Here is a 19,305-nt window from a genome sequence, read left to right as displayed (position 1 = left end):
CCTTTGCAGTAAAGGAACAGTCCTTTCTCTGAATAACCTTTCTGTTGCCCTGCAGGAATCTGAGCAATCTCTTCTAGAGGCTATGCTCTGTTCCAGTTTGTTGCTGTGGGCCAATGCCCTTATTTTGTATTTCACATGTGTGCCCAAGCTGATTTGGGATGTGGTACTTCATGTTTGCTAGTTAGTTCTGCCTAGAAAAGTGGTCTCATACGCCATTCTACCAGACCCCCAGGGAGCTCCCGCACACCCCATCCTCATAGGTGTCAAACATTCAACAGCCATGCAAAAAGGGACTGAACTTTGGAAAAGCATTCAGTAGATATTCTCCCTGCAGGTCAAAGCCTCCCCCACATGCTCTTCCCTTACAGCTCTGAAGGCTATACAAGATTAAGCAAAGATTTATTTTGCTGGTGGCAAAGATCTTTTAAAAACCTCCAACCTTTCAAGTGAGGAAGCCACAGAGCCCGTGATGTTTGTGAGGAGATGAAAGGAAGTTTCTAAAGCAGAGGAAGGCACATGGGTATTTGGGGATGACAGCTCAATCTCATTTTCCTACTCTGCAATACAGATGATAGGCAACAGCCTCCCCCCAAAAAATTTTATTTAGGGAATTCAATACAAATACAGCATCCAAAATCTTATATTTAGGGAATCCAACACAAATCCAGTCCAGGTTTTCATTTAAACAAAGGAAGAGCACAGCTTTGAGAAGGAAAATGCCTGTTTCTGTTTGGCAGACTACATGACAAAGGAAGAAACATGAGAAAGGTTCACTCCATGAGAACTGAATTAAAAGAGAGCTAAGGTTAGATTAAACGTGTCTGGTAGCCTCAGTTTAATCTCTGGCAAAACCAACAGCACAATAAGCATCTTCTGCCTTTCCTTCTACCAAGGAAAGGCTCAGGAATGCGACAGCACAGGGTTTCAGGTTAGCACTTGAAATATTTTGACAGAGCTCTGCAGGGAAGACTATACCCTGCTTCCGCCAGTGACTTTCATCTCTTACTAACACCAGATGTACTACTCTTTTTTTAAAAATGTATATCAACACTAGCATTTCACTAAAGATCTATATCTCCCTCTGCTGAACAGATGAAGGGAACAGCAGCCTTGATGGGAACCGCCAACTGGGTTTTTAACCTTTGTATTAGACAGATTCCCTATGGCTTGAAGTTACAGATGACATTTGCCAGGTTATGGATAATGGTCTTTACACACTGGGGACATTTTTTACTGACTTGTCTAAAGCTTTTGACACAGCAGCCCATAAAACCTCCACCCTAAATAACTATTAAGGAGAGAAGGAGGAGACATAAAACATTAGATATCTTAATCAGTTGAGAAAAGGGCTCTGATGGGAGGGGGAAGCAAAACAGATTTCTCTAGAACTCCTTTGAAACTTTGACCTTTATGGTTTTAAAGAGCTACAAAGATTTCTCACAGGAGTAAGGGATATATGGGTTTTGTGCAATTCAAAGATTGCCTTCTATCAGACTGTTGGGAGAAAAAAAAATATTCAGTATGCATAAGGAAGACTTACTAATGTTACAAGACCAGTGAAGACAAGACAATAGCATTAACAATCTGTAGCTTTTGTAAGAATTCATTCTTTATGTCTGAAAGAGAAAAAGGAATTGTATACTGTTCAGACTCTTAATACAACTTTTCTCAATGGTTATGTAACATGTATGGCTCGATGTGCACCAGTGCATGTAGGCTGATGTCCAAAACAGGTTTCAAGACTCCTAGAACATGTGAAGAACAGTAATTTTACAGTAAAAGGTGCTTCAACCCGTGCTGCCTAAATGGACTACATCTCAGAAGATCCAAAACTTCTCACATGAGCACCAGGAGTCTTATTTGTCCAATGAGTGCTGGATCCACCTACCAAAGCCAAAAGTACTACTTCATTTGCTGAACAGATCTCTTCCCATTCAAGATACTTTCTGCATGCAGTATTTGCTCTTACTGCAAACCCCTGTCAGCTCTGGTTCTTGAAAGACTCCAAGTCCTGCATGTCACAGAGCTGCGACAGAGGGAAGGGGCAGCACAGTCATGACTCCCAGGGACCACATGCTCCAAGAGATCAAGATCACACAGATAATAGCTTGAGACATTAAGAAAGGCAGATATGAAAAGGAACATCTTCCCTAATATTTTAGGAGTGTATTTATGAAGCAACAACTTTAAGGTTTCTGTCACATCAGCAAACATCATACAAGAGCCACCAAACAGGCTTCAGAGCAGTCAAACTGGCTCTATGGAAAGCACAGGCTGCTGCCATATGCATTACGATATGCAGCTGAAGACCCAAGTTTGCCAAATCATCAGTCAAACCCAATTTTAGTCCGGAATGACATTTTGCTTCACTAGCCTGAGGAGATATAAGCCTTCCTATACTAGGTTCTGGAGATGGCGATCTGATTCATTACGTAAACTGCCCTCAAAGCAGACTCCACTGCAAGAGACAGCGGATATTAAATATCGTGTCACAATCGCTAATATTCAAGCTTCAGATAAGAACTTTTAAACCAAACCCCCAAAGGTATAGTGGGTCATGCAGACAAGGAAATAAGCACGGGAAAGCACATGATGATACACGGGTATCCAATGTGGAAAAGAAGCAATGTACACTAGCTAGGCAATGAAAGAAGTCATGTGAAGAACGCCTAGATTTGTACACACATCTTCTCAAATTACTTTGTCATCTTGAGATTCAAATGGCTAAGAGGGCATCTTCAGAGGAACCTAGCCCAAACATTCAAAATCTCTTCCCTTAAAAACTCATGCAATGCTTAGATACTATGAAAAGATACCTTTTGAGATGAAAGTCCGCACTGCATCTGCGGGTTACAGCTTTTTCTATGCAACGTGACCATCTTCACCAGTTTGTGTGGGAATAGAAGTGTATGTTACAAAAGTCTAAACGTGCACACTACCTAAATAAAAGGCTGGAACAGCTAATTATGCAGCAATCTGAACAGGAGATAACACAGGAAGCCATCACAGAGGATGTCATTCTAGTGAACAAGTCCCTCAAATAAGCTACCAGGAAAAACGCAACTTTGGAAACTGCCAAGGTTAGAAAGGATTAAACTCTAAGGGATGCAGCAACAGCTCATAGCAAGAGCAATTTGGCACTGCGAGGAAAAGATGAATCTTGGAGTTGCCTATCTGTTCCTGGATTTCAAGGCTCATTTCAATTTAAATTTGAATTTTGTAACACTGACTAAATGACTTCTACACCACTCGTAAGACAAAATGTTCAGGAAAAGAATATTTAAGCAAACAATTAGCAGGCTCATTTCTGCTAATAACAGATTTATCCTTTTCTCTAGAGAATCAAATGGAGCTTTTCAAGTTCATTTTATTCGTTCACTTGTTACTGAAGTGTGACGACCTCTGGGATAAAGCCAGGAAACTCCCAATAGGTCTCTATACTGTTACTCACTACTCATTGCAAACACTTTATCCAATACAAGTCAGAAACTACTTTTTGTGTGAGTTATATAGGCTTTTAAACTCTGAAGCTTATGTGAAATTTGCACACGCAGCATGCCCTGCACACCTCTGAGTGGTTTCACGACCCTTCATGATTTCCTAGGAAGCAGCTGCAGTGAGGCAGGAAGACACTGTGCACTGCCTGGCTGATCTGGCAGCATCTCTGATATGCAGACACAGGCAAGTCAGTTTAACTGCAAAAAATTGTAGGTTTAAGTAACACTGCACAGCCACAGCTCTCCTAATTGTCAGTCCTGAACAGAAGCAGAATGATCTACCCACCAGTGCCAGAAAGATTGTCTTCACCAGGACAGAAGGTAAGGTTTGATATTTTGCTTTCATTTACATCCCAGCATCCATGAATAGTGGTAACATTTAAGTCAAGTCTTCAAGACTGTGTTACCTTAAACAATCCCACTAAGCCCAGTGCTTCCCCCACAGTAAGTACTGTTGGGACAGAAATATGATCATAACCATACTGGCCAAAACCAGAGATTCTTCCAAACAACCGTCAACTGACTGAAGTGCTGTACCTGCTTTCAAAGGTTACAATAAATAAAACCTTTGCACTGAATCCTGGAATGAGTTTAAGTTGTAAGGTGACAAGCATACACTTCCAAAACACGGACCTTGTCCCCCTGCTTCCCCTGCCAATAGCCTCAGAGATCACGGACTGGAGGAAGATACTGACCACCCACAAGAAAAGCCAACCTGCGGGTGAAGTCCAATACAAGTAACAGCAAAGTCCTGGACTGCTGCACGCCATACATTTCCTAAAGGCTGAATTCTGAGCACTGCTGTGAAGTTTTTACAGGCTTTCAAGAAAAGCCTAACCTTTGTCTGTGCCTTTGAACACTGTGTTCAATTCATACGCTAAAGGTAATCTTGTAGCTTCAGCCCAAGGAAGCTGCCTAACCCCACCCTAAACATGTCATATGTTCACACAAATAGATTCTTTCTGAGTGACGGCAGGCTCGCAATAGAGTACTTACCCATGAGAATCTATTAAGGTAAGACCTTGCTTTCAGCTGGAAAACATTAATTCTCTTTCCAAAAAGGTACACTGCCTTCTTGGTCATTAATATCACATCATTCTTCTGAGCTGACTGACAAGCCAAGCAAGTCACCCAGATGTGAGGCAGCATGAAAGGCTAGCTCTACAGAGAGATGTTGGGAAAAGAGAAATCACTGCTCCCATTACCGCAGCAGAAAAAAAATAATCAGTATTTCACCGGTCAAGGAAGGTCCCCAAAGTGGTCCCACTTGGACAACAGGTATATTAGCAAAATTGAACAACGCTGATGAAGCCACATGTGACCCTGAACTATAAGTGTATAAGGGCGATGCTAAGATCTTAAGAGGTGGGTAAATAGTTGCAAATGAATACAAAGCTGTTGACATAGCAACAGTAGTCCTTCCCACAAGCTGGATGCTGTGGATCGGTATTGTTAGTTTTGTGGTTGTTCAACAATGAAAGAAAGGCAGCAGCATTCAAAGCCAGAATACGATGCAAAACCTGCTGGGGAAGGGCAAGACCATCTTTGAAGGAAAAGCACTTTCTTGGGACACAGTCTTACTCAGCGTCACTGTATAGGTAGCAAAGGGAATAAGGAGAGAGAGCAGGAAAGGGGAGAAACCTCAGTACTAGGAGAAGACCTCATGTCTGCTGAGGATTTGCCCCTTTTAGTTAATGCTGGTCGCAATTTAGGCTGCCAAAAGACTGTCTGGGGCTAGCACTGCTGTTCTAGGATCAGGGCATGACCTGATCCAGAAAAAAGGCAAATTTTGGCCACACAATTGCAAGTATGAGGAAAGAGATGGAAAAGCACAAATTGGCTATCTCCAATGCAGGTAGGTAGTCTCAAACTTTGAGGCTTTAAGTACTAAACCCAACACACATCAGCCCTGCCCCACATTTCCCTGCCTTGGCCACTTTATCTGAACCCACACCATCACGAGTCCAAACTCGTGAACAGCACAGTGAAGTGCTTTAGAGACCTGATCAAGGTTAACACTAACTCCACAAAATCTTAAGCTCTGACCATGTTGCAGCTGTTCTGTTTCTCTCCTCTACCAATCTGCACCTCTCCTCAGCTTCCACTTATTTTGTGAAGCTCCAGGAGAGCAGATAGTATATCCTGCATCTCTCCACCCCTGAGGAACTCCTCTCATCCCCCAGTCCAACCTGCTAGACTTGTGGGTCCTGCAAGATAAAAACAGCGTGCGAAATGATGATGCATCTAATGTTAAAAACTCAGGAATCTGAAGTTTTGATGACATGATCTCTGCATAATATATAGGAAATAAAAGGTCAGTGGTAGCTGCTGACAGTATTACAGCATGCTGGGAATAAAGCATCACTACTATCAATAGCTACGCTTAGCTCACTAGAGCTAGCAGACAGTCTGATCTCACCCAGACTACACAACTTGGACATTCAGGCTGCACACTGCATGCATTTTCAGCCTCTTTTTTTTTTAAATTAGGGAAACTGTACTGCTAGAAAAATATATGGGTTGAGGGCATCAGTGCTATTGCTGAGGCAGAACAATAATAACTTTGGTCATGATTTATATAGCTAATTTCAGGATAAAACCCTATCTATTTTTAAAAAGAGGAAAAGACCACAAAATTACCTGTTTCTGTATTCGGCAGTGATTACAGTTTATACTGCCCAATGTTTCAACTCAGTAAGCATGCAAATAGAATATTTTATTAAAGTAACAGACAAAAGGGATCTTTTCTTCTTTATGTGCCCTCTCCACTGAACAGATTTTATCAAGCTACAGCCAGACATGCTAGCTTCCCTCTCACCTGAAGTGCCTGTCTGATTTTAAAAGACTTATTTCCCAAACCAAATACCTATTCCTCTCTTGTATAGGCTCTATTTCCAGTTTATTGCTCATTTATTAAGTTTTAAGCTACCAGAATGATCTTTTGGTCATCTAAAAGCTTTCAGAGTGAAGAGCCCAAAAAAGAAACATGTATATCATCCATATTAGATGGTAATCCCAGGATTTGCTTCTATAGCGGCAACTAAAGCATGGTTTTCCTATAGCATCTGAAGCCAAGCCAGTACTCTGTACTAAAGGAGAGTGCTCCACACAGAGATACACAGTCCAACAACACTTCTGACAATGGCTCCATCTAAATCAAAGCATCACAGCAATGCCTTCCATTATTACTACTGGTGTTTACCAACAGGTATACTGAAGCACAGAGGGTTTGACCAAGAAATCCATACAAATCCCAATCCTGACCCCCATCATGCCTTTTTCAGGAGGCATCATTCAAGGCAGTTGCTTTGTGTTCTCCTTCTGCTGCCAGTGATGGACATGGATCTGCAAAGGAAATTGGCGCAAGGGGGAAAAAAGATGTTTTCCACGCAACAAGATATGAACAGCAGTGCACGGTCTAGCAGAGTCAGCAGTCTTGTCAGGGAGAAAAATAGAGCCAAAGCTGCTGGAGCACTAACCCCCAATTTGCTCATTGTGCCACAAGGTTCACAGCCTGACCTTGCTTCAAAACCCATCACCACAGTCCTTCAGTTCACTCCCTTTATTTGGCAATACAGCATGGAAACTGGGCGCAGGTGGAAATACTATTTTTAAACCAAGCTGCCTGGTTCAGGATTTCCTACAGAGCCCTGACACTGCGGGTACATGACTGGCTATATACACTCCATTACAGCTGAGGGACACAGATGAAGGCCAGGCTGCCATCACACTCAGCACCAGACACGCAAAAGTGACCCAAGAAGCCCCCAGTTTGAGGACCAGAGGTCCTCAGCAGATAAAAGCCACACAGGGAACAAAAGGGCAATGAGACCATTTCAATAGGCTGCTGCATCAGCTCATAAAATTCATGGCATGTGTTGCTAGACCTCTAATGGGATTAAGTATCTTCCTTATTTTTCTGTAAAAGGGAGTTCTTCTAAAATCACAGAAAGTGACAGAAAGCACAAAAGGTACCTCTGAGTGTTTCACCTGTGCACAATATAGCACAGGCAGAGCTCTGTCACAGTCAAAACACTACTAAAATGAGAAGGGATACGTAAACTGGAGACAGGGTAGAAAGGACCTTAAGACAGCCATCCTTTTTCTCTGCAGAATGCAAAGAAGGAACCAACACAGAGATTTACAGAGATGCTGATTAATTGAAGCATCTGATTAGGAAAACCTACTTCAAAGAGGCATTCTGAATAGATAGATGTAAGTGGGCAAGATTCATTTGTCAAGGGCAGAGGAAAATGGTTCCTTAAGCAAGGTGTGAAAGAAAGACCTTATGAAAAGGTGTTTCAGCTGTATCAATAGTTAAGAAAGACCCTCAAGAGCAAACAAAACCAGGAAATGAAAATTGAGAAAACCATAATGTCAAAATGTTAACACCAAAAAAAGTTAGAACTGCAGTCAAAACTGTGTTGAAGCGAGCCATGCTAGCTTGTAAGCTATTCTGCCTACAGAGAAAGGGGGAATTGAAATATGTATGATTAGTAATTTAATAACGGTGTATTAAATCAATTTACTTCCTTCTTTCATCTCAAATATTAAGCACCAATACTTCCCCCACCAAACATTTCATCAATTGCTTATCTCATCAAGTCTTAAACCATAAATACATATATAGACACACATAAACACAGACACATATATAGCATTAATTTCCATCAAATGAACAAATAAAACAAGACAGCATATACAGGAGCAGCACTTCTGCATAAATACTGTACAAAACTGTTGGGCATGCAATGCTAGGGAGTCTTGGCTCTTTCACCATTGACCAAATCACTGAATAAGTAACTGAAACTATTTTCAAAACTGAAAATCCTCTTAGCAGGTGAACAAGCCAAGGCAGAGCTAGGACAGCTTTCTAAAATTGCTCACTACACTGGTCGCTGAATATGTGTTTTGCATTGCTTATCTTTATTCTGATTGGGGGCGGGCAAATAGGAATGGCCAAGTAAGTGTGCCCAATCTGCCTTTTATTTTTTTTAAAAAAAAACCTACAAGGAAACCAGCTTTGAGTCTTCCTTTATTAATTTTTACATAAAGTTAGATTGCTTTTTCCATAGATTAGATTAAGTTAAACAAGACTAGCTGAAACTGATGGAGCAAAAAAACTTTGTCTCCATCATAACACATTAAACAGGACTGGTTTACTATATGGAGTACGAATGCAGACACTAACTCATTTCTTTGATTTGACTTTTTTCAGAGTTCAGAAATAACTTAAAAACTCCAGTATTTCTTTTAATTTCATATGCCATTTTTTCACATTTTTATGGCTGAAAGATCAATTAGAATTCCTTTGTGGGAAGTCATTCCCATCAGTTCAATTACTCCATGTAATTGTTTCAGCAATCATAGTTAAATATCCATTTTAATTTTTATTTAGAGACTCAATTACCAGGCATCAAGCAGATGTAAACACTTTTAAAATTTTAATCTTTTCTCACTCTTATGCCTTCTTCCTGAGTACAAATAGCATTTCACCCCTCAGCATTCTCTAAGTCATAAAAACGCCCATGTAGACATTTAAAACCTCCATGTAACTCCTGATGCTCACTAATGCCTCTTTCCCAAACACACTTGTTGAAGACGAGCCCCGCGTGGTTTGCTGGATGTGGCTTGGGGATAGAGATGCTCCCATCTGCTTCCATCCCACGTGCCCTACAGCTCTGAAAGCCTTCATAGATTTATGTGTGTGTTATCCCCCCTCCGCCTTTCAAGTGGAAAGGAATCCCAGTTACTGATTTATCAGGAAGAATTCTGTTTTGTAGTGCTTCTACATATCTATTTTAATCAGTGGCTGACGCATTTGGGGCTGGTGCGCTCATCTTTCCCTAGAGCCTTTCACAGATAGCCCCTTTCATTCAAATGCTGCTAGTAGGTATTGTAATTCAATTCTATTCTTGCATGTAATTCACTAAACTTCAGCAATATGCCTGTCGAGCAAGTCAATATTTTACACTCCAACTTGAATCCATTTTTTGCAGTGTATCAAAATGCAAATTTATTTTTTCCTACTAAGAATCACAATCAAAGTAGAACCAGCCTGGAAATGGGAACACCTAAATGAAATGGCAAGCCACTGGTTGCAAGAACGATCAACGTATCTCCTGAAGTCCAGAGATAACAAATGTCATCAGAACATCTAGTTACAAGTGCATTAAAACTCCCCAAGGGGAAAGAAAATACGGAGTTGGTTAAATATTTATAGGTACCTCTAAGTTTCAGTTGTATTGTGCTATGCACGCAGCAGTTTCCTCCCAAAGCGATACCTGCTCTGTTTTCAAAAAATCTTTGTATTATCACCAAGAACTATTTAATGTAAGTGAATGAAAGGCTCATCGTGCCTTCCCCACTGACTACTTCAAATAAAACCATTAACAATGATCTTTGCCCAATGTAGGAAAACAAAAGCCCACCCATGGGGACTGTAGTTGCAGCTACGGGAAACACGCACAGCCACTGTTTTATGGCACACCTCAGGTAAAACCAGTTAAAATTCCCAGTATGGCTTTGTAGTATTTATAGAGTAATGCTATAAATCAGAAAGAACAACTATCACAGTGTTAACACTTTGCTACGAGAGTCTCACAGCTGAGCTTTGCCTGGTTGCCTTAGTGACCTCAACACACACACTGGGAGGCCACTTGCTTTCGTGAGCTTTTATCTCTGATAGAGGCACCCAAATTAAAAAGCCAGGCTGCAGGATGAAGTTGACACTTGGGTATCATGATGTCTTCTGGGTGACTGCACATTTGAAAAGCTTTGCCTCTGAGGCGTTTTAACTGCAGACACCTCAGTCTTGGGCACAGCAGTCAACCTCACTCACATCTTGGGGGGGAGGTGGGGGGGGATAAGAAACAAAGGAAGGAAGAAACAATATTCTTTGCCCAAAACCCCTTTTACCTACCTGCACAGCCAAAAGCTAGGTGATACCTAGAAGAGGGGCTGAATTTGACGCAACACACATTAGCCTTTGCCTCGATGCTTGCTACTGAGTTGTCCAAGTTGGTAGACCACAGCTTCACTAGAGGAACAGAAAAAGAGAAATGAGGAAACAGGAAACAACAAGAAAAAAGTCAACCTCATTTGAAAGGCATAAAATCTAGTTATTTCATAAATTAGATCCTGGAAAGCCTCAGTTGCCAAGATGTTAGTGATTATAAAGGGTCAGTTGTCACCAGCAGTTGCCAAGTTTGAGAACATTCTCAGGTGCACACTGTAAATATTGTGACCACCTCTATACACACACGAGATCTTGAAAGTCTCTATCCTGCATGGCTGAGAACATCAGAGCAGGTGACTAACCACGTTATAATCTCAGCATTTAAGACTATGGCATGCAGATTCACATAACCAAGAACAGGAAGGCTTCCATTCTTTTTTGTTTTGCCCCTTTGCTCCAACGCAAGAACTCTGTGCTCCATGGCAGAATTGCTTTGCACAGAATAAATATACGCAATTGTATGCTTGAGCACAGCGAGTGAGAACAACTTGTTTTATTCTCGAGAAACTGGCACAGGCAGGAAAGAAATCAGTATGCTGGCTTCCTATGATGATATATTCCCTCAGTACAAGAACTCTACTGTTCTACTAGGCTACCGTGTGAACGCCGATTAAACTATGCAGTACAGAATGAGCTCTTCCCCCAAGTACCCACTTCAGTGCTTCACAGGACAACCAACAGAAAAAAAAAAAGCAGCTTTTCAAAATACAGCCTCCCCCCACCCCTCCAAACATTTCAAGTATCATTTAACCTTAAGATGAAGACTGACAGGTGCTCCCCACGTAGCCAATCTTACTACTAAAAGCTAGAGATGAAACACTTTGCCCTCTGCCCAGGTGAAGGGGCAGCATATTGGCATCAAGCCCCACTGATGCCTACAAGGCAGAAAATAAGATTTCAGTGATAGCCCCCCCCTCACTTTTCTTGCTGAGCGGGTTGCACAGTACTTGAGTACCACGATCGGCACGCTGAGGTAGGAAGCAGAACAAGCTGAAGCCGATATTTGAACGCGCAGGAGCTACATGTAGGTTTAATCCCCTAACACAGCTCCTCATGAGCCTGGGCTTCTTCAGATCTATGGCCCATGGCTCCTCTGCTGTCTTTTTACAGAACGCTCACTTTGGAGGTGAAGTGAGCAAAAATGGCAAAAGAACATGAACCTTGTTACCTACTGTAGTTGACACATGAGGTAAGCAGTCTTACGGTATGTCTCCCCACCATCTGACAGGTCCTCTATCACCTCTTGGTCGGTTTTCCCAGGAGCTTTTTGAAGGAGAAGTAAGGCTGCCACATGGATAACCCAAGGATGTTTTACGTGGTCAGGGATAAGGAGGAACACTGGCAGGTTCACTCTAGTACACCCGCTTTTAATAGTACAGGAAGCAACGAAAAGCAACGATATTGCGCTACTTGTGACCATAACTAGGAGAACTGCTTCAAGATGAAGGAAATACAGGGCTGCTCTGAGCACACCAAGGAGTTACTTTAAATACCGCACTGTGTGGGTATTTGACAGCTGCCTGGAACCATTATAAAGCAGCACACACATACACTAGAAATACAAACACTGATGCATACTGCATTCACATAAGCATTATGTACAATTCAACGAAAACAGCGCCCACCCTGTTGTTGGTTTTCAGAAATAAATCCATTCTCATTTACCAGAGCTATAATACTCATCCAGAACATCTAGCTACATTACTAAATAAAGCCAAGAGCTTTGCAAGCACGGCTTAAGATGCTCTCTTCTCCCACGTGAGACTGGATGATATACCTCCTCCATCATGTTCTGCGCTTGGGGGCAGGGAGGGGAACGAAGCCAGGAAAGACAACTTTGCAAAACAATAAAACATTAGCATTTTGCTTCAATGAACAGACACCAGGAGATGTATAGTTTAAGTTGCAGTAGCAGAAGAGGACATAAACTTTATGGATGAGATGCTACAGGAAGAAAATACCACAATTACAAGAGGATGCTGTCAGCAGACAGCATTGCTTCAACTTGAGGCACGCAGAGAGGTTCATGACTTCACAGTTCAGAGCAACCTTCTGCCCAAGTCTAATACCAAAACCACACAGGCTTGTCTTGAAGCCTTCCAACCAGGTATCAATATTTGAAGTTGCATCTAAAGCAGCCAAGTCTCTCCTTGACACCACCTCTAGTAAACTAACGGCCATCTGGTCTCAGTTTTGTAGGAAAAGCTGAGGGCTCAGTTTCAATTTGGCTCCTTTTTTCATTCAAGTTTTCAGGTCATAAACTGAGCTATTTAATCTGGTGAAGTCAGCCCATGTGTTCAAAGCCATCATCGTATTTGTTACAACTGACAGACAGATAGCAGTCTGCAATTTCTGTGATCTAACTGCTGTGGGATACACCAGGCTCCAATTACATCTTAGTCAGTACCATAGAAAAGGATGTATGCGACATATAACGGCACGTAATGAAACATGTCAGGTTTTACCTGGAACTGCCCATTATTTTTTAAAAAGAACTGACAGGTTAATAAAGAATAATTCATAAGGATAGAGTTTATTTGCTGTAGCTTTCAGCAATTTTGCTGAGGTTGAGGCAGTAATTATACAACATACAGATGTCTTGATAACACCTAGAACTGTGTTGATGAGACAAGCAACTATCTGAGATTGACTATTTCTAAAACACATGTTCTCAAAGCATATGTTTCCTAATTTTGCAGCTGCTGAGACAGACATCTCTATATGGTCAAATGTCTATACCTTAAAATAGTAAGAAGATGCCTCCAGAACCCCATTTTTGATTTAAAATGTTTAGGTCTTTTCAAGATATTTTTTATTTGGTTGGAGCTTTACACTGAATGTCTAAGTTTCTAAATTAATTTTCTGTACATCAGTTCTGTATCTAAAAACCAGCTAGAAGTGGCAGAAGCCTATACTACAATAGCTGAAAGTGCCAATGTGTACAGTTGGTACACTGATGGTAAGGATATTTCATCCAGACTGTCATTCCTGCAATTCTTATCCTCTCACGTGATGGAGAGCCTGCTGTTACTCAAAAAGCTGCAAACCAGGAATAGGGTATTGCTACCAGAAAACTCATTTGCACAGATTAGAGGAATCCCTAGGAAAGGAAGGAGGAAGCTACTGAATTGTCCTGCCAGGCAAAATTTTTGATCTATTGCCTTGCGCGGGGGTCAGGAGGATGATGTAAAACTGCTGACTGTTAGCAGGCAATGACCACAGGGTACTTACTCCTCCTTGCATAAGATGCAGCCAGACAGCTATTTCAGCTGATATTTTAACTAACAACATGATCTTGACCTTTCAAGGTATTCCCAATTGAATTCAACAAACCCACAAATCTCCAGGAAGTTTTTAACCAGGAAAATGAGCAAGCTGAAACTTCAACCTGGTATTTTAAGAGCAACAAACACCTAGACCTCCAGCTGGAGTCAGCAGAAGCTGAAGTAGTATCACCAAAAAATGAAGCCCCAAACAATCTTCTGAAGTCCTCAACAAAGCTGAGAGGCAAACTGTGACCTGCAGTTCTCAGGCTAGTTCCCTCTCCAGAAGGCCACGCTTGGTTTTTTATGAAGCCAGCTCTGCAAATCTGTGTGTCACCCCTCTGAATTCAGGGGCACTATAAAAAAAATAAAAATAGAAAATAGCTGTAAGCACTGGTACCAATGGTCTCAACTAAGGCAGCATGGAATACCTTCCTTAGATGTAATGAAACAGATGCTTTCATTTCTCCTTGCTGTAAGACAATAAAAAGTCTCCTCTTGCTACAGCTCAGAGCTCTCAGGTGCTCCTGTTCTGCTCCACCTCTCCACTTTGAGCCAGGCCCAGTAAAGGGACTACAGCTTGCAGAAAGGACGTAAACCCAGGACTTTTTTCAGTTGAATTTGTCAGTACTGCTTGTATCTCCTCGAGCTTCAAAAACAACCCCAGAGCAGAGAACAAATGCTTGATCACTCCAAAACAGGTCTCTACCCCAGTGGAGACTTAAATTCCACCCACATGGCATCACAAAATATTTTACTCTATCTTATCTGCTAACATCACCATGGCCATTAAACTACTTTCCCAATCCAGAAGAGCCAGCTGTAAGTCATTAGCTAAGTGCACTCGCTCCAGCCCTATCCTGGCACTTTGATAGCATCATTTTGCCTTCACAAAATTAAATAATCTTTTCCCCTCCAATAGCAGAAATACACTCTTTCCTACTTACATGAGCATCATAGCTCCTGCCATTATTACATGCATAAAAACTGAAATTAAGACTGTGCCGCTTCCCCAAGCTGCCTGCAGCACAAGTAAACACTTTAATTTTGCTCACTGCTGTCTAGTTGGCATACTCCTTTGGGTCCCTATAGACATACAAAACTACCTCTGCCCCTTTAAAAGAAAAGGGCAAGACAACTGTAGATTAAAGTAAGGTTTTCATGCACAAAGTAGTTACTTTTAATACAGTAATGCTTTTATGCCCTTATTTTCTGCTATTAAAGTAGAAAGATCTTCCACAAATAAGCATCTTGAATTATCTTCAACTAATGATCAGGACAACGCAGGACCTAAAGCCCAAGGATGCTGTTTCTAATTATATCAGAATCATTTTATCCCTAATAGCACTCTGCTTCTTAGCACGCCCTTTGCTGTGCCTGAGCCCTGACAGAGACAGCTGCGAGGCACAGGATTTTATCTAAAAACTCCTTCCCCAATACATGCCTACCAAGCATACCAAGTACTTCAAAAATTAGCTTCCAACTTGAAAAGACCGAACAGAGACAGGCAGATACACAGGCAGGCAAGCAGGAAGCACGGGCGAAGCTGTCACTTTTTTGCTGGCTTGTCCTGACCACTTGACAGGAAAGTGTTTTACTTGTGCTTTCTGGGGAAGCGCAGCGAGATTAGCTCCAATTGCTCTGGTCACACCAATATCTATCAGCACTGAGATTTCTTGTTAGACAGCCCAGTGTGGCCTTCAAGGAGAGAAACAAAAAGGACAAGAACAGTACATAGATCTTGGCTTTCCACCAGATGCTGTACCTGCCCAGACATGTCTGACTGTACCCAAAGCTGGCTAGAACTCCCCCACGAACATAAGCAGAAGGACAAAACTTTACGTTAGGCAGGTTTGAGCTATGACACTTGTCATAGGTGTTACCTTTTCCTCACATCTAACCCTTTCACTGTGATCACTGATATGCAAGGTGGACACTCGATTTGAACATTTGCTACTCCTGCTCTGTACCTTAAGGACTTCTAAAATCCTTGTTTATTTCAGACAGTTCCACACAGGTCTCCATTTGTCTCTAATGGGCTTGTTACACATGCAAATCACAGACAAATCATGGTAGAAGTAAAGGATAAAGTGTTCTAGCCCAGTTTTATCTGGAGAAAAACCAATATACCTTTGAAAGACCTTTATGAGTTGAAATGCAAGTTAAGTAGATCTGCAGACTTTATTACAATAATTTCTAAGTAAACATTTCTAGAGACTATTACTGATGTAGTGAACTGTTCAGAGACAGGAGCCTTGCTTGCAGCTGGCTTTGTAAAACTGGACAACTTGTTAACATGCTAATAAATGCGTGTCTACCTGGCAGATAAGCTTTTTCAAATGCATAGCATGAGTTGGGAGCAACCTGATGAAGAGGTTGATAGTTTACAAGGTGAATGTTCACTCCTCCTGCATTTAAGCACATGGAACACACTCTTGACATCCACCAAAAATCAAAATAATTTAAAAATCCACCCTAAATATAAAGTAATCATTAAAGCTGCATTTTTAAAGTGGAATTACCAGCTACATTAAGACTGCCAAATGCAATTGAGGAACACTAATACAGCTTCCTTTTGAAACAGAATTTAAAGTATTTCAAAGGGGGGAACGGCTTCCAAGGTTTAATGCTTATGAAAAATTAATTTATCATTTCAAAGAAAATCATGAGGAGCTCCATCCAGAGTAGTATCAGTGGAGAGTTGATCCCCACTGAATACAAAAGGAATGCTAAAGCTCTTGCTGCTTAATAACAGTAGTTTGATATTGTAAACTATGTAAACAAGATAAAATCTTGTTCATTAGGGATGAAGAGGGATGAAGAATACTACATATCACTCAGAGCTATTTTTTCTTTAGAAGTTTCTTTTTTCTTTGAAAAGGAGGAATATTCTTCCACCAGTATGTTGGGAAAGGGCTTGTCTTAAGGGTCCTCCAAAAGCCCCTGGTCAAACGGATCCCAGAGTGTGGAAATATGAGTCACTCCCAGAGCTCCCATATACCACCCAGCTCTGTTAAACTCTGAATGACACATTGCACATCATGAAAGTGGGAAGCTTTTTGTTGCACACAATCTTTAACATTCAGAGCTACAGGTAAAATAGCAGCAGGCATTTTTAACTTCTGCTTTTTTACCTACAAACTCATTTTTGAAATATAAATACATGCTGTTCTTTTGGAATGCCCCAAGGCTTTAATTCAATAAGTTTAACTAATGTTAAAACACATTTTGCTTTGTTTAGTGTTCTGGAAAACGCTAGCTAGAGAGCATATTACCCAAAAAAACGTGAACATCACACCCAAAGATCTTAATCCAAACAAAGCCTCTCTTCTCTAAGATTCAAACAGTTCAGTAATATCTTGACCCACTGCCACATCAACTACAATACTGAGGAATCAGCTGCTTGAAATACCTCAAAGGGAACACGGAGCATAAGCCTTCTGCACAGAGACTGAAGGAAAAAAAGAAAAAAAAAAAAAAAAAGAAGAGTAATACCTTTGGCATCATCAGACCCTGAAGCCAACAACTTTGGATCCATCAAGTTAAAGTCAACACTCCAGCACCTCTTCTCATGCTCCTGTTTAGAGAAACAAGAAAAACATTGCATGGTAGTGAGCTATAATCTGCTAAACTAGTAACAGAAAACACACATGCTGTTCAGTATAAACTGTCAGCAGAGTCCAGAGAAGTTTACTGTGTTTAGAAGTTTCTCAAAACATACCTTTTCTCCAAATCAGACTAATGCTTGTAGTATGCTAAATGTGCCATAAAATCAGAAAACAGTAGAATGTCAATTTTAAAAACTAAAACTGATATATTGTTGGGGGGTTTTTTACTTGAAAAAAAAATTTCCAGAAATATACATTAAAGGCCTGTTCTTGCAGCATGGTTTAACTGGCTGTGGTTCCACTGGTCCACTGTTGCTTCTTATTCTAGGAGATCACAACTGTATCTCCCAATACCAGTAAGATGTCCTTTCAAAATCATTCCAAACACCTCCTCTCTCTGGAAGTCCAGGAAATCCTCACCTTTCTGTTGAGTTACTAAGTGAAACTGCCAGTGTCTAATCCTATGGTTTTCCACTCCAATATTCTTATAAGACTGCACACTCTTCCATAAAACACAGAAGAGCTGTATTTGCTATGCTGGCACATGCCATGTGGAAGCAAACGCTGCATTGAGTGAAACCTGAAATTCAGTCAAACCGTTTAAAGCCTTCACACGGACTTGCAAGACTATGATGATGAAAAGCTCGCCAGGACAAAGTCACTAAAGAATTTCTAATACGTGCCAAACAGATGTCAGTATGCATGCCCCTATGCAAATCCAAATAAAAAAATAATCAAGTAATCTGATAGGAAGCAAAATTAGTTTGTTTTAACATAAGCAACAGCTGGTCCTCTCTAGGTTCATTATTCAGCCTCAAAGAAATGCAAAATGTATTTGAGAGGAAAACAGACAAGATTTATTTTGTCCAGTGTAATTTCTTTCTAATTGAGATATGCAAAGGATTAGTGAAAATAAGCATTATAAAGTGTCCAAAACACAATAAAGTAGTAAACAAAGGCTAAATGAGGAATTAAAACCTATGCTGAACTGTCAAGAAGGGGGAACTAAAGGCCAGTCTGCTGTTCATTCAACATCACTGACCAGTTTCAACATACTATGCTCCCTACGCAACATCCTGCAGCACTTCCAACATCTCCGCAGACAGAACCACCTCTCTTCCAACCTCCTTGTTCTGATCACAAGCCTCCCAGAATCCATATACAGAAACACAACGCTCAAACTGCACAAAGACAAAATGCCAGATACTTCTCCTGAAACAGGTCTTGCTGTTGAGCTCAACCCACTCGTGTGCATACACTGCCCTGCTGAGCACAGGACTATCAGGAAGGGTTCTACCTACTGCTCCATTCTCCCAGCCTTGCCACTTAAGTCTGCATTTTGCTCTTCTGCTTTATGAGCACCTGCAGCAGCAGTCACTGCAGGATTTTGCAAAAGGCTTTTAACAAAGACTGAAGTGGAACAGGTACGGAGAGACAGAGGTTTCTAAAGAAAGGCAAGACAAATAACTTCCAGAAACTCATTTCTCCCTGTGCAGATTCCCTGCCTGAAGAGCAAGAAAACGTCAACTGCCTCATGACTGTGACAAGAAGATATAGCTGCCTCCATCAGAGGACTACAGCTTAATAAAGCTGTACGGATAAGATGCATTTAGCAAACAGGAGGAACATCCATTTCACCCTTTGGAATGGAAAAGCCTATTTGCTGAACTAGAAGCAGAACGTCAGACTGAATGCCGCTCCCTCGACGTGGACCATGGTGTGGGCAAGTGTTGTTCACTGATCGCGTTTTACCTGGTAGACCTTGGATCTTTGTCCCGTGAATCCATCCCAGAGGATGACTGTGCCTTCATAGTCGCTGCTGGCTAGCAGGTTCTTGTGGTAACTACTCCAGCTGATACAGCTTAAAAAGAAAGACAGCCCTGGTCAGTCCTATATTAAATCATACTTAACAACTCAAA

The 19,305-nt window shown here is 41.3% G+C and overlaps 1 protein-coding gene across 3 annotated transcripts in view; it reads right to left on the bottom strand.

Annotated features, from left to right (window-relative positions):
• Positions 1-19,305, bottom strand: part of COP1 (COP1 E3 ubiquitin ligase) — a 127,862-nt gene that overhangs the window by 46,557 nt on the left and 62,000 nt on the right. For all 3 annotated transcript variants that reach the window (XM_037403678.1, XM_037403679.1, XM_037403681.1), the window contains exons 13-15: positions 19,139-19,247; positions 17,274-17,355; positions 10,420-10,536 (exon numbers count right to left, since the gene is read on the bottom strand). In XM_037403678.1, the coding sequence (XP_037259575.1) occupies positions 10,420-10,536; positions 17,274-17,355; positions 19,139-19,247 (308 nt within the window). The remainder of the gene's footprint in view (positions 1-10,419; positions 10,537-17,273; positions 17,356-19,138; positions 19,248-19,305) is intronic.

This window comes from Falco rusticolus, chromosome 11 (assembly GCF_015220075.1).
Source record: "Falco rusticolus isolate bFalRus1 chromosome 11, bFalRus1.pri, whole genome shotgun sequence".
Lineage (NCBI taxonomy): Eukaryota > Metazoa > Chordata > Aves > Falconiformes > Falconidae > Falco > Falco rusticolus.
Note: the sequence above shows the minus strand (reverse complement) of the source record. Positions and strands in the feature narration are given on the sequence as shown.